Source organism: Lagenorhynchus albirostris, chromosome 20, assembly GCF_949774975.1.
Source record: "Lagenorhynchus albirostris chromosome 20, mLagAlb1.1, whole genome shotgun sequence".
In the NCBI taxonomy this organism is placed as follows: Eukaryota; Metazoa; Chordata; class Mammalia; order Artiodactyla; family Delphinidae; genus Lagenorhynchus; species Lagenorhynchus albirostris.
In genome coordinates, this window is record NC_083114.1 from 43,747,616 (window position 1) to 43,770,514 (window position 22,899).

The 22,899-nt window shown below is 49.4% G+C and overlaps 1 protein-coding gene across 14 annotated transcripts in view; it reads left to right on the forward strand.

The window, feature by feature from the left end:
- Nucleotides 1–22,899, forward strand: part of LOC132511677 (ADP-ribosylation factor 2) — a 100,157-nt gene that overhangs the window by 67,526 nt on the left and 9,732 nt on the right. For 4 of the 14 annotated variants that reach the window (XM_060135090.1, XM_060135091.1, XM_060135093.1 and 1 more), the window contains exon 5: nt 10,495–10,642. The exons of 9 other annotated variants lie outside the window; for them this stretch is intronic. In XM_060135090.1, coding sequence (XP_059991073.1) covers nt 10,495–10,638 — 144 coding nt within the window. In that variant the 3' untranslated portion in view covers nt 10,639–10,642. Of the gene's footprint in view, nt 1–1,007; nt 1,071–10,494; nt 10,643–22,899 lie in introns of those variants that run through there. One more of the 14 variants, XM_060135096.1, reaches the window with a different exon arrangement.

The following is a 22,899-nucleotide window of genomic DNA, read 5'->3' on the forward strand; positions in this document are numbered from 1 at the left end:
TGCTTTATCTGAATCAGCTATACATATACATGTATCCCCATATCTCCTCCCTCCCACCCTCCCTATCCCACCCCCTAGGTGGACACAAAACACGGAGCTTATCTCCCTCTGCTATGCGGCTGCTTCCCACTAGCTCTCTAGTTTACATTTGGTAGTGTATATATGTCCATGCCACTCTCTCACTTCGTCCCAGCTTACCCTTCCCCCTCCCCATGTCCTCAAGTCCATTCTCTACATCTGCGTCTTTATTCCTGTCCTGCCCCTACGTTCTTCAGAACCATTTTTTTTTTTTTTTAGATTCCATATATATGTGTTAGCATACGGTGTTTGTTTTTCTCTTTCTGACTTACTACACCCTGTATGACAGACTCTAGGTCCATCCACCTCGCTACAAATAACTCAATTTCGTTTCTTTTTATGGCTGAGTAATATTCTATTGTATATGTGTAGCATCTTGGTTCCTGTATGGAGCAGAGCCCCTGCTCGCTGTGGTGCACCAGAGTGGCAGAGCTAGGGGCTTAGCCTGAAGTGGCAGTCAGGGTCAGAGGTCACGCAGGCCTCTGCGTGCAGGAAGTCACCTTAAAGGAAAAGACCAACACCCTCATTTCTCAGGTGAGGAAATGGAGGCCAGGAGAGGCTCAGGGTGAGTCTGAGGACACTGGGTCTGAGGCCCTACTTCTTTGCTCCTTTGTTGTGCCCTCCAGGGAAGGGGTATGGCTTTGCTTTCAGCTGCACTCCAAGGCCAGAGGATTTAAATGGAATCCTAAGGGCTATAATGGCCCACAGTGTCGGAGCACTTTAAAATGTGCAAGCTGCATTCCCAGATCGCATCTTACTGGACACTCACCCCAGCCCCGGAGCACTCAAGGGAGACTCAGGAGGTCATGTGACTTGCCTGTAGCCACACAGCTTGTGAGTGAGTCTGGAGACTGAGATGGAAACATTAAGTGCTTTGATCTGAATTGCTAATATGTCAAAATGCCTTTCATTTCCATGGTATTCCTTAGAAGGCCCTGACCAGGAGCTCACGGAGGAAGGGTCCAATGGAACGTTAGTCCAGTTACTTCTCGTGACATCACCTCCTCCAGGAAGCCTTCCTGGAGTCACCCCCCTACCCAACTGAGTTGGGAGAGAGGACTGATTCTCTGCCTCTTTGTCACCTCACGTGTACCTCAGTATTACAGCCTAAAGCTCTCAACTTCTTACTGTCCCCAGTTCTAGCAAAGAGCCTGGCTTACACTAATACATCAATAAATGAAATTGAATTCAATGAGACTGAAAGTGGACATAGCAGTGATTGCTTCAGTAGTTTCCCCTCCTCCTTCCCCTTCACTTTGGCAGGGAGTCATCTGTGATCCTTCTGGGGGGTGAGCATCATGTATGCATGGGGATGGTCCCTGAGGGCTGCCATATGGACCCACTCATGCTGCCAGGCTGGCCGTGTGCCCCAGATCCTGGAACTGTCAGCAGAGATGGGGATCTAGTCCACAGACTCCAGCCAGGTAGGGGGTACTGGGGACATCCACCACCAGGTAGCCTTGTGCTTTTTGGGCAAATCATTTCCATCCTCTGAGACTCGTTTTTTCCTTTATCAGGCGAGGCAATTAGCCTGGACCCTTTCATCCCCGATGTTCCATGTCCTGTGACTCTATTTATCATGACCCCTGGGAGAGTCCAGGAGTGACAGGATGAGGGCCAGGACAGAAAGATGGAGAAGTCAATTCCAGCAAGAGGTCGAACGGAGCGCTGGACCCGATAACCTAGCAAAAAAGGCATCCTGCATATCAAAGTTCTGAGCCAAAGAGGAAAGTGCAAACCTTCGAAGAGTTCCTGGATCTAGTTCAATGTTCCTGCCAGGCTGAAAATCTCTCTCCTTTTTTTTTTTTCCTGTGGTACGCGGGCCCCTCACTGCTGTGGCCTCTCCGGTTGCGGAGCACAGGCTCCGGACGCGCAGGCCCAGCGGCCATGGCTCACAGGCCCAGCCGCTCCGTGGCACGTGGAATCCTCCCGGACCGGGGCACGAGCCCGCGTCCCCTGCATCGGCAGGCGGACTCTCAACCACTGCGCCACCAGGGAAGCCCCTCTCTCCTTTTAAGATGTAAAAGATTTGCTCCCTGAGACTATCTTCAATCATATTCTATCCCTCTCCAGCCACTACAGGCAACACTGAAGAAGGGGGAGTCTGTGGTGATGAATTAGGAATCCGTAGATATTCCTCCAGAGCTGCCTGTTAAACTCAAAGCACGTTTTGGCTCCGATAAAATCAGATCAACCAAGAAAATCCCTCAGTGGCAGCGCACTGGGGCACCCCCAACCCAGAGCCTCACTGCTGTCTCCCCAGCGTTACGCGCCTCGGTGCTTCCACACCCCCTGGGCCTGGGCCAGCTCGTCGCTGAAATACAGCGAAAGGACAGTGGAGAACTTATATTTTTTTCCTCTCAAGGGATGACCCACAGAATAGAAAAATAAATCAATGGAGGAAGATGAAAGTAAAATGCAGCTTCCTTCAGGGAACATTAGGGTGAGAGAAATAGAAAACGTTTCCATCGATTGCTTTTAAAAATCAAGAATGGGGAGCATGTAACTCTAGTCGGTAAATACAACCAGTAATAGAAATACACTTCAGTTATCTACTGTGGTCAGTTATTGAGAGAGGCTGAAGACAGTGGAGGAGAAAGAGGTTCAAGGAATGGGGAAGGGGGAGAGAAGCAGACTCAGAAACAGGTGACTAGAAATAAGAAAAATATTGAAACCCAGAGAGAGGCAGAGAGAGAGAGAGAGAGAGAGAATGCGAGCAACAGATTCAAAGAAACACAAAAATGCAGACATAAAAAGAGAAGCGTGTACACACAATGCACACGCACAGGCACTCAATGTGAAGAGAGACAGAGGTGGAGAAGCCAAAGCAAGAGAGAGAGACACCTGAAGAGAGATATGAGAGGAGATGGCAAAATGAGCTCATCAAGGAAAACACCTATTTAAAATAAACAGGGCCATCTACAGTTGGTTATTTTTTTTTTTAAAGAGACAAACATTACCAGAATTACTTCTTTTTTTTCAGAATTCCTTTGTAATGTGTTTTCATTCCTATCTAACTTTGAGAAGCACGTACACTCTTTCAAACCCATTTTCCTCACGTGCCACAGCAGGAAACCCCTCGTTCATTGTTCTGGGAAGGAAGACATCAACCTCAGATGGTAGCCTTTTAAGATGATGCCACTGCTATGTTTTCACAGCTGCAGACCTAGGGGGTCTCACCTTTCACTGCAGCTCAACGGCCACATTCAGCTCAACCCTGTACACCCGTTGAAGTAAACCTTGTTTGCTCAGAGATCACTAATTCGGGATCGGGGATGATTCCAGCAGGGCCAGAGCTGCCCGTGCCACTCTGTCAGAGTTTGCTGATCAAATGAGTGAGGGAATAAGATGGCAACAGATGTGCTGGGTGACGAGCGCCAGGCACTCTGGCCACATTGTACTCAGCAACAGCTTCCCAAACCTGCCAGCCACTCTTTCACCTCGCAGCCAGGAGCACCCTCTCCTTCCTCCCTGCCTCTGCCTGGTAAAATCTTCCTATCCATCGCTCATCAGTCAGTTCATATGTACTGAGCATCTCCTCTGCAATCCGTCTCCAACACCCCTATACTCCCTGGGAGTTAATCGTTCCTTCCTCTGGGTTCTCATTATTAATATCGGTCGTTGCTATGCTGCAGGTTTGGCATACTCTGTTAGAGCAGACTTTCTCAACCTCGGAACTGTTATTTGGGGCTGGGGGCTGCTTTGTTGTAGGGCTGTCCTGTGCGTTGTAAGCTGTTTAACAGCATCCCTCGCCTCTACCCACTAGATGTCAGTAGCCCGACCACGCCAGTTGTCACAACTGAAAATGTCTCCAGTCACTGCCAGATGTCCCCAGGGGGCGAAATTGCACCCAAAGATGCAGTATTAGAATGAGCTGTTTGGTTGTGTCAGCCCTCAGAGAGGGTGCGTCCTCTGGACCCGCAGTGCTAGAATGGTGCCTGGCGTGGAGAAATCACCTGGATCCCATGGAGGAAGGATCCAGACCCTTGGACTGGGACCCTGGGCAGGCAGACGTTGAACTGGGCAGCTGTGCACATTGGTCATGCTAATCATTGCAATAGGAGCGTATTGGCACTTGACGTCTGTAACCAAATCCACAGGTCTCTACTGAATGCTAACCTACTATGAGCTGTGGGGGACACATACAAGGAAAATAAAAGCTTCTACATTTAAGGCACATGCAATGATCTAGTTCATCAGAAAAAGCCTGTAGCCACGGGATGCTGAGGTAGGAATATCAGGCAGCTTAGAATGAGGTTCTGAAGCAGTGCGGGTTCCTCTATAAGGAGTTAAGGACTTAGACCAGAGTGGTCTGCTACTCCTGTGGAGGGCGTAGGACACTATGTAGAACTCGACCTGGGCCTTTAAAGATGGGTAGGACTTGGATGAGGGCAGTGGGGTTGGGATAAGTGTGGCGTTGCCTCAGCAGGGAGCGTCCACCTCGTGGGGCAGACCTAGCCAGCCTGGCCCAAAAGTTGGTTCTTGATTCAGGGAGGTCAAGTGTCTCCAAGTATGTCCGGAACAGCTTTCACTGGGGTCACCTGGGATACTGGTCACAAATGCAGATTCCTGGTCTGCCAGGCTCAGTGAATCAGTTTCGCTGGGGTGGGCCCAGGACTCTGTATTTTTCACACACACACACCCAGATGATTCTGATGCTTGGTTAAGTTTGAGACCTACTTCCTTGAGGGGAGGGCCATTGAACAGGCTTAGTAATAACCTTGGTCTTCCATTGTGTGCAGCCTATAGGGTTTACACAGTCTAACAGAGCATATGAGTAAACAGGAAGTAGAGCCAGGCTACCAGGGTTCAAATCCTGGTTCTGTCATTTCTAGCTGTGCAATCTTGGGCAGTTCACTTGAAACTTCTGTGCCTCAATCTTCTCTTCTATAAACTGGAATCAACAATGTCCCTGCCTCGTAAGGTCTTTGTGATGATTACATACATGTGTATTTGCTTGGCATGGTACCTGGCAGTTAGCAAATGCTCGCGTGGTAACTATTAGTTATCGTCATCAGTATTTTAGCATTTGATGCTTGCTAAAGGTTTCAGAGGGCTGAAGCCACCTTTCTTTAAACTATGGTCTGTCGGGAATTCCCTGGAGGTCCAGTGGTCAGGACTCTGTGTTCTCACTGCCGAGGGTCTGGGTTCAATCCCTGGTCGGGGAGCTAAGATCCCACAAGCCTCTCGGTGCAGCCAGCAACAACAACAAAGTATGGTCTGTTACCCACAGCTCTCCTCTTCTCCCCTACCTTGCTCCTAGTTACTCCCAGATCTGAAGTTACACGGGCCCCTCCCTCCTCCGGTAGAAAGCTGAGCTCTGAGGCTTTCTGATGAGGTGAGAGGCAGCCTTGGGACACAAAAGAGTGTCCTGGTGGGGTCAGGTCCCTCCCAGTTTGCAGTGTGAGAGGAGACACTTCTTGCCTCCCCGGCTCTGGGGTGGATGGACATATTGGAGGCCCAGAACCTCCTCTTGTCATTGCCAGATGGCAGTGTCACTCCTTAGCAACTCTCACCCTGGGGGGTCCCAAGTCAGAGCAGAAAAGAAGGGAGGGCAGCAAACTGCTCCATTGTATGAAGAGCCATGGCCCCAGCCTTCCTATTTGTCCTAACATGACACGGTGTCTAAGACCTGCACAATGTCCTCCTCTGAGCCTCACAAGAACCCTGAGGGTGGGTGGGGAGGTCTTGCCCACCCCATTTAAAAAATAATGGCTTTGTTGGGCTAAAATTCACCGACTATGCGATTCACCATTTTGAAGTGTACAATCCAATGGTTTATATTCTATTCCCAGAGCTGTGCAGCCGTCACTACTGTATAATTTTAGAACATTCCATCACCCACCAAAAAAGCACATTTTCCTCACTCTTAGCCCCCAACCTTCCCCCAGCTCTTGGCAACCACTTATCTACTCTCTGTCTCTATGGATTTGCGTACTCTGGACATTTCATGTAAAGAGATTCATACAATATGTGATCTTTTGTGTCTGGCTTCTTTCACTTAGCATAATGTTTTCAAGGCTCGTCCATGTTGTAGCAGGTAGGGAATTCCCTGGCGGTCCAGTGGTTAGGATTCCATACTTCCGCTGCAGGGGGCATGGGTTTGATCCCTGGTGGGGGAACTAAGATCCCACAAGCCTCGCGGTGCAGCCAAAAAAAAAAAAAAAACCCAAACATATTGTAGTATGTATTAGTACTTCATTCCTTTTTCTGGCTAAATAATATTCCATTATATGGGTATACCACATTTTGTTTATTTATCAGTTGATGGACATTTGAATTGTTTCCATGTTTTTGGCTATTATGAATAACACTGCTAATAAGCATTTGTGTACAAGTTTTTGTGTGATCATATGTTTTTATTTCTTTGGGTAGAGCCCTGGGAATACAACTGCTGGGTCATATGGTAACTCTGTGTTTAAACTTTTGAGCGATGGCCAGATGGTTTTCCAAAGTGGTTGCACCATTTCCCATTCAAAGTGTATAGGGTTCCAGTTTCTCCATATTCTCACCAACATGTGTTATTACCTGTCTTTTTGATTATAGCCATCCTAGTGGGTGTAAATAGGCATCTCAGTGTAGACTGATCCCACTTTATAGATAAAGAAATCAAGGCTCAAAGAGGTGACGCAACTTGTCCAAGTACACTCAGACAGACAGAGGTGAAGCCAAAATTCAAACCAGACATGTCTCACTTCCAAATCCACATGTTTTTCTATTACATCAGGCAGCCCTCCAACTGGACAACTTTGTCTGGGCCTGGCCCAGTCCCTAAGTCCAAGTGGTTCTTGGGATTCACACCTGTCATGGGACAGGGACACTCTGGCCACGAGCTGGTCGTTGTCTGCTCTGCTGGCCAGGCTACCAGCCAATGCTCTTTGAACCCCTACTATGGGCCCAGCTCCAGAGACGTAAGTAGAATAAGAAAGGCATAATCCCTGCTTTCAAAACGGACGCATTCCTCAAGATGCTACGTCAAATAAAAGATGGATTTTTTAGCTTCTAGATTTACAATGTGCCAGCGAAGGGCAAAAAGGTGGCCTGGACAACAGGCAGGAAAAGAAGAATGGAGAGACCCCTGGCAGGAGGCGTGGAGGATGATGGTCTGAGCCAGCTTAAGGAAGACTTGGTGCCAAGGCTGGGGGCATGGCCAGAAAGGAGAGGGCCAAGATAGAGAGGTAGGTTGCACTGCTTTCCAGGATGGGGTTTCGCATGTAACTGAGGAGTGATTAAGAGGGAGAAATAAAGAAGAGGGTTGGAAGACGGAGGGGAGAAAGAGTGAGGGCTGGTCAGTGTAACAATATCACATACATACCTTCCATTTAGTGGGCACTCCAGGGCTAGGTACTCTGTTGAGTGCTTTGCATATCCTACTAGGTAAATGTGAATATTCTTATTTTACAGATGAGGAAACCGAGGCTCAGAGAGGTTAAGTGCTCCAGCTAAGGCCACACAGCTGGTAAAAATCGTCTGACTTCAAACCCCGTTCTCTTAACCACTGAAACATCTACTGAGTGAATAACTGAGGGATCTGATGGGGGACATGCTGCCAGGGGTCCTGGAAATGGCAACTTCGTTCAGCCTCCTTTCTAGAGGGCTGGTAGTTTTGGAAATAGAAATGCTGTGGAGCTGAGGGTTTTTCCTGTGATGGTTTCAGCCTGTTTGGGCTTTCACACTTCAGTTTATAGCCTCAGCCACGGAGGTTTGCTTACTTATTTATTCTTTTTACAGGAAAAAAGCCAATGAATTTTCAATCAATTGGGCTTGAGTATTTGACCAGTGAATCAGAAAGGTTTCCAAGTCTTAGGGTGGTTGAGGGGGATAGAACATTCATCCCCATCTATCCCGAAGGAGGTGGTGCTGCGGAGAGTGGGAGGGCCTGGGGGTTCCGTCCGGGGCCGGCACAAGAGGGCTGAAGATCAGTCCCACAGGCTCTCTGTGCAGGATCTCCAAGCTCTCTGGGCATCGTGTCTCTCAGGGGACAGCAGCTGGTGAAGGCGCTGCTAGTGGATAAAACATCTAGCTGCACGAGGATGGAGTAGCCCAGGGGCAGCAAAATTTTCCTGTAAAGGGCCAGATAACTTTAAGCTTTGCAGGATGTCTGTGGTCTCTGTTACATGTTCCTGTCCTCTTCCTTCCCCTGCCCCTGCCCCCTTTTCTTCTTCTCCTTCTCCTTTTTCCATAACCATTTAAAAATATAAAAACCATTCTTAGCTCATGGGCTTTACAAAAACAGACTGTGGGCCAGATTTGCCTGCAGGCCAGTTTGCCAGCCCCTGGTTGAGATATATCTCGGAAACTCGCTTGGATGCATTACTTAACTTCTTGGGGTTTCATATAATATATTTATTGAACACCTACTGTGTGCATACCAGAGAATGTTCACATTCATTGTAATGGAAAAAACATGACAATAAATCAAGAAGCTTAGTTCTAGTGGCTGTAGGGATGAGGTAGGAGGAACAGCAGTGGACCTGGAGAGAGCAGACCTGGGTACCTGACCTGCTTCAGTTCCCCTGGAGCCTGCAGAACCACATCTGTAAGATATGTTAAAAATAATGTATTCTTTGAAGGATTAAAGAAGCTCGGGAGGAAAATAACTTTGAAAAGCACTATATAATAGGAGTTATATTTAGACAGTTGGAGATACACAAACCTATGCATAGTTGATTGACAGTATAAAGACTGTGTAAATCTATGATATCAGAGATGTCACAGGTTAGGAGAGAAAAGAGATTGACTGAGATGCTGTCATATGGGACTTACTATTTTGGGTACTTTCACCCGTGTTAGCTTGTGTGTAATTTAGGCAGTATATCAATTAGGATTGGGTTTGGCTGCTTCCTATAAGAAACTGAAAATAATAGTGGCCTAAACAGGATAGAAGTATGTCTCTCTCTCTTTTAAAATGCATAGGTAGGCAGTCCAGAACTTGTAGTATAGCCCCATAGTGTCAAGAACCCATACTTCTCCTTTTGCTCCATCATCCTTGCATGTAGCTCCCGTTCCCCAAGGTCATCTCATGGTCCAAAATGGCTGCTAAGCTCCCTACCTTACATCTGCATTCCAGGCATGTTAAAGGATAAAGGAACAAAGAAGAACAGGGCTAAAGGACACACACCGGCAGACTTTTAAGGAAGTTTCTTAGAAGCTGGCTCTAAATACTGCTGTTTATATCTAATTGGCTATACCTAGCAGCAAAGGAGGCTATGAAAATCAGTCTTTATCCTGAGTGGCCATGTGCCCAGTTAAAACTAAGAGGTTTTGTTTTTAAATAAGAAGACAGCAGATACTGGCATAGGCAACCAGCTATGGCTACTGTAAGTAGCAAATTCAAAGAAAGGACAGGTATCTAGGTGGCCAGATCAGCGAGGGCTTCATCAGGGGAGCAAGACTGAACCTGGCCTTGAAGAAACTGATTGTATTTTAAGTGGTAGACATGAGTGGAATGGGCATTCCAGGCAGGGGAAAGAATATAAGCAAAGGGAAATGCACTCTGTGTGGGGGAAGATAGTGGGATATTAGTCTAACCTGGAGCACTCCTCTAGAGGAGGTTTGAGAATTAGTGCTGGAAAAGATAATATAAATAAACAGTAACCAGCGACCCTACCACCCTGGGTGAGGTATGGTCCTTGACCACTCTGTGACTCCCCAGAAGCTCCTCCCCTCGTCACTCACATAGCCTCCTCCCGCCAGGGCTGCCTCCCCGCCCCAGGAGACGGTCCTTGGGGCCTCTTGGGTGCGCCGTCTCAACACAGGTCCTGTCCATCCACCTCCCCCTGCATCCACCTGGTCCTCGGAGAAACTTGGCATCTTTGCCCCACTAAACCCGGCAGGTGGGGATTGTTCCCTGCTCAATGGTCTCTCTTAATCGACACAGTCTGCTCCAGTTGGTCTCTTGACTTTAGACTTTTTCAGGGGCGAGTTGGGCCCTAGTCTCTATATTTTCTCAGCTCTGGCGGGGAGGAGAGGTCACAGGTCAAGATTTTCCAAGATATCTTTGATTCCAGGTCCACAGTCGTGTCTGGCCAATGGAGTGCCCTCACTTGGCTTGGGGAGATGGAGACAGGTGGGTCCGTGGTTACCCCAGCTCTCACCATTAGCCGAGGAGTCTAAAAAAACCCACCTCCCTCCCATCACCTCCATCTCTAGCCTTCTCTTCCACACGGGCCGAAATGTATAAGGGGCAAGCGTTGTAGAACCAGCATGGGGCCAGTCTTAACGAGTCCTACCCAGGTGCCTCGGCATCTCCCTTCAGAACGTGTGGGCACTTCACACCTGAAGTCCTCAGCCTTGGGGCCTCAGGCGAGATTCCAAGACAGCAGAGCAAGCCCTCACTGAACATCTTGATTACATTTATTGAGCGCTAACCATGTGTCAGGCACCGTTAGCTCATTACCTATGATGTTATTACAGGTGAAGAAACTGACAGTAGAAGCGAGTGAGGACTGGAATATCCTGGAAAAAAGTCTTGAGAAACAAGGCCAAGAAAGAGAGGTGGGGCCCGACTGCAGAGGCTCAGAAGCTCAGACTTTCTCCTCAGAGCACTTTGGATTTTGAGCAGGTTGTGATGGGGTCTCAGTTGTACTTTTGAAAATTTGGTCTCAAAGCAAAGCGTGGGATGGATTGGAAAGAGAGGGCAGATGTCTTCCCATTAGAATGTGAATACTGGGCCAGGCTGGGGTTTGGGGAGGAGAAAAAGGAGGAGGAGGAAGGAAGGGGAAGGGGAAGAGAGGAAGGAGAGGGGAGAGGGGACCGGGGGGTCAGAAGGCAGAGGAAGGAGAAGCAGGAGGAGGAAGGAGAGAGGATTTAGGTGTTCTGTTTCTTTCTTCATTTGCTCAACAGGAAGCATACAATTCCTGAGCGCCCACCACATGTGAGAGGGGCTCAGATAAGCCATGCAAGGATCATCCGTGGTCCTGGCAGGAGCTCACAAAGTGGAAGTGGACAAACGCAAGGCCCTTGGGGGCTTACATAGAGTCTTCACAAATATAATCTCACTCGATCTCTGCACCTGTACTGTGCAGTAAGCGGGGTGTGTATTCTCATACCCATTTCACAGATGAGAAAGCTGAGGCACAAGCAGGTTAACTGGCTCACAGTTGCACAGCTGGGTGGGGGCAGAGCTGGGGCTCAAATTGAATGCTCTTTCTGTTACATCAGGCACATCTGGGTACAGGAAATGTACCCAGAGCTCTGGGGGATGTGGAATTGGGCAGAATGATTAAGGGCTAGGCTCTAGAGTCAGATTGCCTGGCTCCAAAGCCTGACTCCATCTCGAACTAGCTGTATGAATCCTGGGCAAGTTTCTTAACCTCTCTGTGCTTTAGCTCGTTCACCTGTAAAATGGGAAGAATGGTGTCTACCTCGTAGGACTTCTTGAGCTTCACTCGTGATAGCACACACAAAGTGCTCAGCACAGGCCTGGCCCAGAGTAAGCACTTTTATGTGATTCCACCATTATAGAATCACTATAAAATATAATTATTTTGAGGTGAGTGACACAGGGAAGACAGTCCAGGCAGAAACAACGAGCCAACTCAGGGGGATGTGGCAGAGACCCAGTTAGGACATGTTTTCTATACCCAGACCCCCTATAATACCCTGTATCTAACCTTTGCTTCCTCTCTTGCATCCTTCTCCCATCCTTCTCTTCCTATCCCTTTCTTTGTCCCATCGATTTTTCCCTTTCTTCCCTGCTGCTCCTTGCTCAGTTCTGCTGGGAGCCCTGAGGGCTAAAGACCTTGCTGACACCTCCGCACCCACTCCATGTGACTGTGGGCCAGGAGCCAGCCTTCCCAATTGCTTTGACATCTACTGAGGGGCACTCTCCAGAAACATCAGCCGTTCACCAGGTCTGCTAAAGGACATGGCCGAAGCATCTGGTTTTCCCGAGGGGAGAGCCTTCTGCAGGCAAACGTCTGCCTTCCTTATGCTATTTCTCCTGATCCTCAGCCTATATGATCTCCTTTTTATTAAAAGGAGGAAATGAGAGAGAGGGAGAGGGAAAGGGGAGGGAGAGGTGGAGAGAGAGAGAGAAATATTCTTACCGTCTGCTCTGTGGTTTCACAGAAGGTAATCAGGAAAGAGAGGAGGGTAGGACCGGGCTCTGTGGTTATCACAGCTATTAGCAGGAGCTCATCTGTTCATCAGCCTGTAAAAAGTTCCCAGCTTTGGCCAAGGTAATTACCAGCCTAGGTGGCTGGCCAGTTGGGGCATGGGGGAGGTGAGGCTGTCATTTCCAGTTCACCAGCCTCCATTTGCTTCTTGGTCAAGGGGTTCAAATGAAAAGGTTAATTAAGAATCAGAGGATTTGTTCTTCAGGTTAAGTCACGTATACACAGCACAAAGGTCATATCCATACATGATAACTGCTTTTAAAAACCAATCCAATTCCACATGCACGTATTGACATACGCACCTCCTCTCCCACCCCCACCTGCCAACCACATCTCCATCTTCTCTGGACCAGGTGTCTGCCAGGCTTTTATCATTACAGAGGCTGAGTAGCAGGTGCGGCATGGGTGCCGCTTTTTTGGTGCTCACTTGGGAAATGCGGCTCATACCCCAATGGCAGCCCACAAATACCTGGGCTCCTTTCACGCTAGCTGCTCACCTGCTGTGTGTCCCTGGGCAAATCACCTCCTTTGTCTCAGGGCAGGTGGGAGTAGATCAGCAGTTCCTAATCATGATGGCCTCTGTGTGTGTGGGGGGGTAAGGTTGTAACAGAACATCTTGGACAACTCTTTATGCCTCCTCCTGGGATTCTGATATGTGCCCTGCGCCCAGTGTGGTCCAAACCGTTGGTCCAAGTTGTTGGTCCACGTAGTGGATGATGTGAGGTGTCACCCTGATCTCTTCTTCAGGACCAAGGTCTTCATTCCTCTAGCTGTTGGGAGTGTTGGCTGATGCCTGTCAGCTGAGTCCCTCTCCAGGACTTGCCCTCAGCCAGAACAGCCATCTCACTCAAGGTCATGCCACCTTCCTGCTTCCTGGGGGCAGCCAGCATCCAACTCTGAATGTGGGGATGTAAATACCCATCGCTTTTGCCTCAGCACAGGACAACTCAGAAGTGTCATCCCAGCTCCAGAGCTCCCTGTAGAACTGGCTGGGAATTTTGTTGACGCTTCAGCCCAGTTCAACTCCTCTCTCTGCCCAGTCCCACTTTGTTCGCTCTCCTCCCCAGCCCTCACTCCCAGGTGTTGCTGCCAAAAGTACTTTCAATAAGTTTCCTATGTGTAAGTTTATTGAAATTTACAAATCTCCATTTCAGAGTCTGTTTCCCAGGTAACCTATTATAAGACAATACAAAAAAATTGAGAATCACCAGACTCGATGCTCACCAGGGCCATCCATTCAGCAAACAAATGCTTGGCACCTAGGCTAACTCTAGCCCTAGAAGTCTTCCTGAATGAGGAAGGATTCCAAGTGGGCCTTGAAGGGCAGGCAGAATGTGAAAGGAGGAGGAGAGGCAATAAGTTTAATGGAGTTGGTGTGTGTGTTGTGCTGGTTGTATTTGTTTTATCTCAGCCTGTGGAGCATCCAACACAGTGGAGATGCAGTAAGCAAACGGATTTTTGAAATGATCATGGATTACCAAATGTACTAATTCCAGCTTTAGAATGGTAGTATCTGACCTCTCCTGGGTGCTGGATTATTGCCCACTGAAAATTCTATCTTTCTCCTGCCATGTGATGTGTCACACTGGCACCCCTTCTTTTTTGTTTGTTTGTTTTTTTTGCGGTACGCGGGCCTCTCACTGTTGTGGCCTCTCCCGTTGCGGAGCACAGGCTCCCGACGTGCAGGCTCAGCGGCCATGGCTCACGGGCCCAGCCGCTCCGCGGCATGCGGGATCTTCCTGGACCGGGGCACGAACCCGTGTCCCCTGCATCGGCAGGCGGACTCTTAACCACTGCGCCACCAGGGAAGCCCGGCACCCCTTCTTTAAAGTGGTGACCCATCTCCACCCCACAGCTAATATCAAAAAGCCAGAGGAAACTCCCAGCCCCATAGTATTATTTGCAACCTTTGTCTTGAACCTGCCAGCACTTTCCACTTTGAATCTTCTCTGAATTGTCCCTGCAGGCCTCAGCTGCTGGCCCCTTGTCTTGTCCCCTGCCCAGGGCTTTGCCGACTTTAATGACTGAGGTTGCCTTCCCAATCAGTCTTTGACTCTCTCCTTATCTGCATTCCAAATGTGTTCTTCATCCCGTCCGTCTTCTGCCAAGCCAAGGCCAGCCCAGGCTCTATCCCAGCGTCACCCCAGGTGGCCAGGTGTTCTGTTGGCCTATAACCCCGTGACTACAGACCATGTTGGGCACTATTGAGATGGGTATCTGCAGCTCTTGGGGGTGCTTGGGGACTGTGGCTCTGGCTGGGACACAAAATTCAGGTGGTCTTCTCATTCTAAGCACAGCAAGAAATGTAGTGAAATCCCTTCCTTTCCAGGGTCCTTCTCCCACGTTTTCTTCTCCCACCTGGCATGGTGTGGCTTCTGGCTCCCGGTGCAGTCCCCCCAGGAGAAAGGCGTGTTTGAGGGGAGCTGAGCCCTCAAGGAGGCAGCTGGAGGCTTTGTCTTGAAAGAAATCAAACAGCCTGGGAAAAGGAGGAAGAGAGGAGAGGTTCTGTCCATGGTGCTGAACAACAATCACAGAAATAATTAGCCGCTGAGCTTCTATTCACGGATGGGCACTCAGCTGTGCACTATGAAGAATCCAAGGGACACAGGGAACCCAGTTCCTGCCATAAACAGTCTTTTACTCAAGCTGGAGACAATAAAACACGCATGTGAGAACACACAGGATTAATCCTAAACAGTCCATATAATGATGGGTCTCAGAAATCTGCACAGGGGGAAGGGCTCTGGCCATCTTGTTAAAGGGATCCCTGAGACAAGCCCTGTTTTAGGAACTATGCCCTTTAAGGGGGGGAAACCCCACTTTATAATGAAATGTTCTTTCTTTAGTCACCATATCATTCCCTAGAGTATTTAAAGCCTAAAGGTCTTGGATATAAAATCAGTTGATCTAACTGCAGCAGTGCAGTTTAAATTTAAGTGCTAATGCTACGTTTGAAATGTAAACATATGATTGGTTTCTTAGTTATGTCTTTAAAAAGGATTGGTAGGCAGGGACTTCCCTGGTGGCGCAGTGGTTAAGAATCCGCCTGCCAGGCTTCCCTGGTGGCGCAGTGGTTGGGACTCCACCTGCCGATGCAGGGGACGCGGGTTCGTGACCCGGTCTGGGAGGATCCCACATGCTGCGGAGCGGCTGGGCCCATGGGCCATGGTCGCTGAGCCTGCACGTCCGGAGCCTGTGCTCTGCAACTGGAGAGGCCACAGCAGTGAGAGGCCCGCCTACCGAAAAAAAAAAAAAAAAAGAATCCACCTGCCAATGCAGGGGACACAGGTTCGAGCCCTAGTCTGGGAAGATCCCACATGCCACGGAGCAACTAAGCCCGTGTGCCACAACTACTGAGCCTGTGCTCTACAGCCCACGAGCCACAACTACTGAGCCCACGTGCCACAACCATTGAAGCCCGCGAGGCTGTAGCCCGGGTTCCGCAACAAGAGAAGCCACCGCAATGAGAAGTCCGCTCGCCGCAACTAGAGAAAGCCCACGCGCAGCAACGAAGACCCAGTGCAGCCAAAAATAAATAAATTTATATAAAAATACAAAAAGGATCGGTGGGCAATTTTTGTCTGGGTGCCCAGCCCCAGACTGCATGGCCATGGTCTCAAGCCCTGCTTGTCATAGTCACGCCCAGCTGTCCCTCTCAGCAGGAGGCTCCAGAAGGTCACTGCTGAGAGAGTGCTGTCCCTCCTCAGTCCCTCCTCTGCCCGCAGCATTCTCAGGACCTGGGCCCATGGCGACAGTGCCCGTCCCCCTTCTCCACCCTCAGCATGTGCCCTCCCTTGCCTTGAACGGGGAGAGGCTGCAACTTGGGACTCCCTCTTTAGCTAGGGACCTCCCTGCCTTCCCCACTCATTTGCAGGAGGGATAGGAGGAGGCAACTTGCCCATGTCTTCATCCAGACTGTATCTTTGTGAAGGTCTACTACTCACAGAGGAAAGGAATTGCTTTAGCTCTATCACTGGAATTGGAAACGTTGGTATTTCATCAGACCAAAACACTGATCCCTGACTAACTTGCTGAATGAGGGGCAGGTCGCACGTCTATTGGTCTCAGTTTCTCCTTTAAACTAGAGGAATTGACTGGATGGTTGAGCAGTGTTCCTGCTGGTTCATCCTTGTAGTCTGTGAATCGGAAAATGTTGGCTGGGCCGTTACTCACCTTGGACATGTATGGAACCCGTTCATCGAGCTCACTCCCTGAAGTCTTAACTTCCTGACAGCTAATACTCGGGAAAGTTTCCATCCGTGGGCATACTCTTTATTGTCATATGGGACTGTTGCTTTCAATTTTATTTGGTTTCTTACCAGTGGAGCTGGGTTAGATAACACGGACCCTAAAGGAACCCTACACCCGTCTCTTTCCTGAAACCTTAACCAGAGCCAGGCTCACTAGCAATACCCTTTTTAATTTCTATTAACTTTGAAGAGAAAAGGCAGTGGGTATGACCAGCCCCAAAGCCTCATCACCTTGGAAGGAGAAAATAGAGAAGAAAGAATAGATCTTCACCCCTCCAGACAAAGGTTTCACTCTCAAGGCTTCAGGAAGGGACTAAGTAATGCCAAGAGGAGGCTTGTGCAGGTGGGAATGTGGGATAAGACATAAACCCTGATTCAGTGTGTGACAAGGATTCCCCAAGAAGGTTTCTTCATAGAAGCTTTCAGAAGAGGCACTGAATCAGGATTTGCAGAGAGATGGGGGTCCTCATACATTGTAAAGACAGAAGCAGTCATTGGCAAGTTGAATGTGTTTGGGAAGCAGGACAGCTGAGTAGGCTCCAGAGGGCTGTAGCAGTGCAGTTTAAATTTAAGTGCTAATGCTACGTTTGAAATGTAAACATATGATTGGTTTCTTAGTTACGTCTTTAAAAAGGATTGAAGAGAGTGTGAGATGTGTCCACTGAGGTGCAGGACTGTGGGGTGGGCAGACGACCATGGCCTTGCATGCTGGAATCTAGAGTTGCTCCAATAAGAACGAGAGAGATGTTGGTCCTGATGCCATGTCTCTGTGGGTTGGGTTTTTGTCCTGGGACTCCCAAATTTGGGGAGACTTTAAGGCTCAGACATAAGTTGGTGTGAGTGTGTGAATATGTGTGGAGGAGACCATGGAGATGGAATTCATTTGAGTCATTTTGGTTTGATCCAAATTAGTTTTAATTTGGTCCAGAGTATTAGTTCAATGTTTATTAGTAATTAGCTCCAACTCAGCCCAGGCCCCAGGGACTGGCTGTCAGGCTGTGTAATTGCTTCCCTGCCAGGAAAAAAGAGAATGGGGCTTCAATGTTTGGTAAATACTGAGTTGGGGAAGAGAAATGGAATATTTTTCTCTTCAGTCCATCAGTTTCATTATTCTCAACTGCTGTCCCAGTGGATTCTGCGTCCCCTAGACATCCCTGAAAATTCTGCCACATTTGGTATGGCTAGGGACAGGAGAAGAAATGCTGGGAGGGGTACCTGGGAGAGAGTCTAAGCCCTTCTCAAAGGAAAGTCAGCCATATCTGGATGGGCAGCGGGACTGCACCAGTCATGTAAATCCATCCATCTCTGACTTACTGCCTCCGGCCCCAGTTTCTACCCTACTTTTCCCTACTTTTCCCCTACTTTCTGCCTTTAGCAGAAATCCATGAGCCTTCCCTTTCGGGGGCTCCAGAGACTTCATTTCCAGGTCTCCCTCTTGCTCCCTGTCCAGCAGCATCAACACTGGAGCCAATGCTGAATCTCCCCACTCCCTGCCCCCTCCAGCCCCATATGCACCAGGGGCCAGTCTTGGGAACTGCAGGAAGGGTAGGGAAAGCATGCAGGGTCTGTTGACATGAGTGAGTCACTCTGAGTGGGAGTAGATGACGAAGAGAATATGACTCAGGGAAGGGAATACAGTGTGGGTGAAGGCAAGGGGTTTGCACATTCTTACCTGCTCAAGGAAATATGGAAACTCAGGGTTGTTGGAGTGGGGGTACCCACTGATGGCTTGACATTCTCAGGTCTCTCTTGAGGTCACTCGTGTATATGACATTGTCTTCCTGATCTTGTCCCATCTGCATTCTTTGGTGCTTCCCTGTGTATTTTGTCTTCATCTCTTTAGTCCTTCTTAGTCAGTGAGGTTGGTGAACAGAAGTTTCAGGGAATCTGTAGCCAATGACCCCCAAGCTACTGAACTGGGTGCACATCCATCAGAAGAAGATGGAGCTAGTGGCCAGTGTCCTGGCCTGAGTTTTGGAGCAGAGTCTGCCATGGAAAAAGACTCTTAAGGGTCTGTCTTAGTCACTGGACATAGCAATAGCCTGTCTGGGACTCTCTTTTTGGAAAATAGGGCTAGGAATATTATCTTGGCTACTATAAGATGTTGCCTTCCTTCTGTGGCCAGCACCTTGAAAGGAGAAGCAGGACAAAATAAACTGAAGAGGCCAAACTATACAAGGAAAAAGAGCAGGGGGTATTGCCACAAGCCACGCAGGACTGGCAATCACCTGCCTCAGGGCCTTTGCACATGCCATTCCCTTCAAATGGAAGGCTCCCCTCCCACCCCCAATATATCTGGGTGGCCAATTCCCTTACCTCTTTTAAATATTTGTTCATATTTCACCTTCTCAGTAAGGCTTCACTGATCACACTATTTTAAAATGTCACCCCACACCCAGCATTTTCTATCCTCCTTTTCTACTTTATTTTTTCCCCATTATTACTTATCACCATCTAACATGCTGTATCTTAGACTTATTTCTTATGTTTATTGGATACCTCCTTCCACTAGAATGCAGGGTTCACAAGGGTAGGGATTTTTGTCGGTTTTAGTCATGGCAGTATCTCCTGTATCTAGAAAAGCACCTGGCATGAAGAAAGTGCTCCATAAATCTTAGTTGAATTAGTGAATTAACACAGACAATTCTGAGTGCTCTTAGGACAAGTTATATGCCCAGCAGTGAGTTACCCACTGTAGGAGATGAAGTGGACAAGGTCTCAGAATGGGATTTGGGAGAGCTGGGCTTGAGCCCCAGCCCTGTTCCCCACCAGCAGTAAAGAGAAGATAAGGCAGCTCCCCGCATCCTCCCAAGTAGCTGTGAAACTCAGGCCCTGCGATGGAAGTAAAAGCATGTTGTAAATTATAAAGGGCTGCCTCTCACGGCCCCTCTCATTCTGGCGCTACCATTTTGTCTGGGGCTTAGTGATGGTGTCGTCAGGTGAGGATGGTGTAATTAGAGATTTCTTGGGGGAAGTGAGTCTTGAGCTGGGCTCTAAATGTACAGGGAACAACAGTGGCAAAGGCCAAGGGGAACAAGCCATTTGGGGTGGGAGAGCAGCAGGGCCTCTATGGAGATCGTTTCTTTTAAAGTCTTTTTTTAAAAAATATTTATTTATTTATTATTTTATTTATTTATTTTGGCTGCGCTGGGTCTTCGTTGTGGCATCTGAACTTCTTAGTTGCGGCATGCGGACTCTTAGTTGTGGCATGCGGACTCTTAGTTGTGGCATGCATGTGGGATCTAGTTCCCCGACCAGGGATCAAACCCGGACCCCCTGCATTGGGAGCGCGGAGTCTTACCCACTGGACCACTGATGCTAATTCAAGATGCAGGGGACTAGGGTAGCTTCTGCTGGGGCCACAAGTTCTAAGGCTGGTTGCCCTGGCTGAGCTGTGTTCTACTTAAGGCATGCTTGTTACCAGGAGCTGTAACTCACTGACTGCCTGGGTGTGTTGCTGTTTGGCAAAGAAAACAGGCAGCCTCAGGGCAGCAGAGATGGGCCTCAGAGGCTGAGCTGGAAGGTCTGAGACTCCAGCCCTTCTCCTGGGGCCCAGCAGACTATTCACTTTGCACAGAGCTATTTTAACTGCCCCTGCCTTCTCCCTACGTTACAGCTTTTTGGTTGCGGTCCCCATTCCTGACCATGGTTTCTGTGTGTCTCAGTGATGTTCTCAAGAGAGCGCATTTCTGGTGCCCTTGAATCAGACCGTGGATGAAGCAGTCACTCGTCCACCGCTCATCCGAGCCCCTGTGGCCTGGAGGGGGGCAAAGTCACATGGCACGTGGCTGGCGGGTGTATGGCTTCCCCTTTCATGTTAGGGGGCGGGGAGAATTGATTTAGAAAGGCAGTCGGGCAGAGAAGGCCAAGTGGCTGGGGCTGAGTACAAGTCCTCAATACCACTTTGCAGGCAGGGCTCCCAGGGTAGATCCTGGGAAAAGGAAACAGGGCCCTTCCCAGAGTGACCCTGCCTGAACTTTAAGCTTTACCTTCATTGTCGCATTACTCACTCATGAACCCTCAATGTCTACCTCTGCCCTGCCCACTTCTGCCCATGCCGTCTCCCCGCCGGGCTCTTCTCCATTGATTGAAATCCACCCATCCTTCAAAGCTCGGTTCTGCCCCATCTCCTGCCAGAATACTTCCTTAGTCTCTCCGTCCCCTTGATCCCAGCCCTCCTCTCCTTCTCTCTTACGGCTCTTCAAGAATGATGAAGCAGAAGAGGAATTGGATAGGAATTTGGGTCCTAACTTGCTGTGTGATTTTGTCCAAACATTTTACCTTGTCTGGGTTTCTTCACTCAACTGGGGAGGTTGAACCAGATCAATGACTTTCAGTCTATCTTTTTCCACCCACGAGTGCACGTGCTTGCCTCTCCCTCTGGCTACTCCAGGACTACTCCAGGGGCTGTAGTAACACAAACCCTTATCCCCCTCTCCAAAAAGCTCATCAGAACGATGACCAAAAATGGCACTGCAGGGATACCCTCGCCTCTGTCCTAACTTACATCACAACATTCAAAGCTTTTGCACTTGATATTTAGGAATGATTTACTGAGCACCTGGGTCACTGTCTTGAGAAACTCCAGGCTTCCCAGGTCTCTCCATGCAGGGGCTAAGATGCTCTGATTCTGGCTTTCTGGGTGTGCCCAAGCACTGGTCTACTCAGGGAGAAGCAAAGCTGGGCCAGGGCCTGGTGTCCAGTGTGCATGCCCTTCACTGCCAGGGACCCCATTGCCATCCATTTCCCCCATTGCCACCTCCCTCTGCCTGAACCCCAGACTATGGCCAATGGCAGGGAAAGTGGGTCAAATGCCCAGATTCCTCCTCTGGGCTCGAGCAGATCCAGCTCAACGTGCTCCCCAGCCCTGCTCCCTGGGGCTCTGAGCTGCCTTTTTCCATATCTCCACGTCCCTTTCTCTGGTCTCCAGTGAATACTGCCATACAGGGAGACTGATTTACCACGCCTTGCAAAAGTTGAGAGATGCTAATAGACCCCCTGTGGATGACAGGATGGGGCAAAGGCTGGCATGGAGAAGGCAGACTGCACAGAGGCTCCCACCCTGGCACTGAGCACTGCGGGCTGCGCTGGCTCCCACACTTCAGAGACACCCTCATCAAGGTCATTCCTACCTCCGGGTGAACAAGCCAGGCTCGAGGGCACTGCTGGCTTGCGCTTGCGCTGGCTTGCAGCACAGAGGGCCTCCCTGGCGAACCCAGGTTGGAAATTTTTCCTGCTCTAGGCACAGTCCAGCACTGATTTCAGAGCCTGCATGTGGTGCTTGCAGGTGCAGGGTGCCCTGTTCCGATGGAACTTAAAGCCCCAGGAAGGAGGAAGAAAAGTACATTTACTAGGACCTGGGGGGTAATGGTGACTCCTTCAGGCATCATCTCATTCGTTCCTCACTTCCCTACAGCCCTGAGCTGCAGGCAGCACTATTCTATATATTTACAGGGACATTGCCTACAACCCAGAGACACCAAGCAGCTGGCCCGGGGTAACACAGCTGGCCAGAGGCAGTGCAGGAATTCTGCCAGGCCCATTGCCCAAACCAGGGTGAGAAAAGCCAGGAACTGGAACCCCGTTTAGGGTGGACAGAACGGGGCATGTTTCTTCCTTCCCTTGCCCTGGGTGGGGGTGAAGAGCCTCTTCCTGCACCAGCTCCCACTTGCCTCTCTTGAGACCCCAGCCAGGGCAATATCTTTTCTGTTCAAGAAGGAAGAGAATCCTCGTCTCCTGAAGGCAGAAATCAATAATTTACGCACTACGGCTCCAGCCAGAGCAGAGAACGATTTCTTTTAAATGCTTCTTAAAACACAATATTAACAAGTCTTCTAATGGGTGAAAATATTTGAATTAGGGGAAATGAATGTTTTACGAGTTGGCTGGGGAGCAATCCCGGAGATGGGCATGTGGGGAGGCAGGAGATAGTCTTGGATCGGGACTGGCTGAGCTATCCTGGGGCCCCAAGCCTGAAGCCACAACTCAAAGGGCAGAGCAGGTTCAGAATCAGGCCCAGCAAAGGGCCCCAAATGGCCTCCATCCCTGACATTTGTTAGGTGGTGGCCACGGGTGTCCAGGTCTAAAACTACTGCAGATTTTAAATTCTGGCTTCTTGGGACCTGCTCCCCTAGAATGGTCCTCCAGACCTTCCCACCCAGGTGGCTGTAGGCAGAGTCACGCTTTATGGAATACTGTGTGTTACGTTCAACATATATCACTCTCCCGGCGTCACTGTGCAGCCGAGTATACTGCCCTGCCCTGCTGACTGTGGCTTTGCCGATAGATTGCAGCTCATCCAAGCGGAGGTCTTAAATGTGCTTGCTTGGATGGCTTGGCCTCTTGGGCTCCAGCCCTGCACCCTGAGAAGAGCATGCCTCGTGCAGCCACTGCTCCTTCAACCTGGGTCCCGGGATGAGAGACAGGTGGGGCAGAGCTGAATCCCATCACAG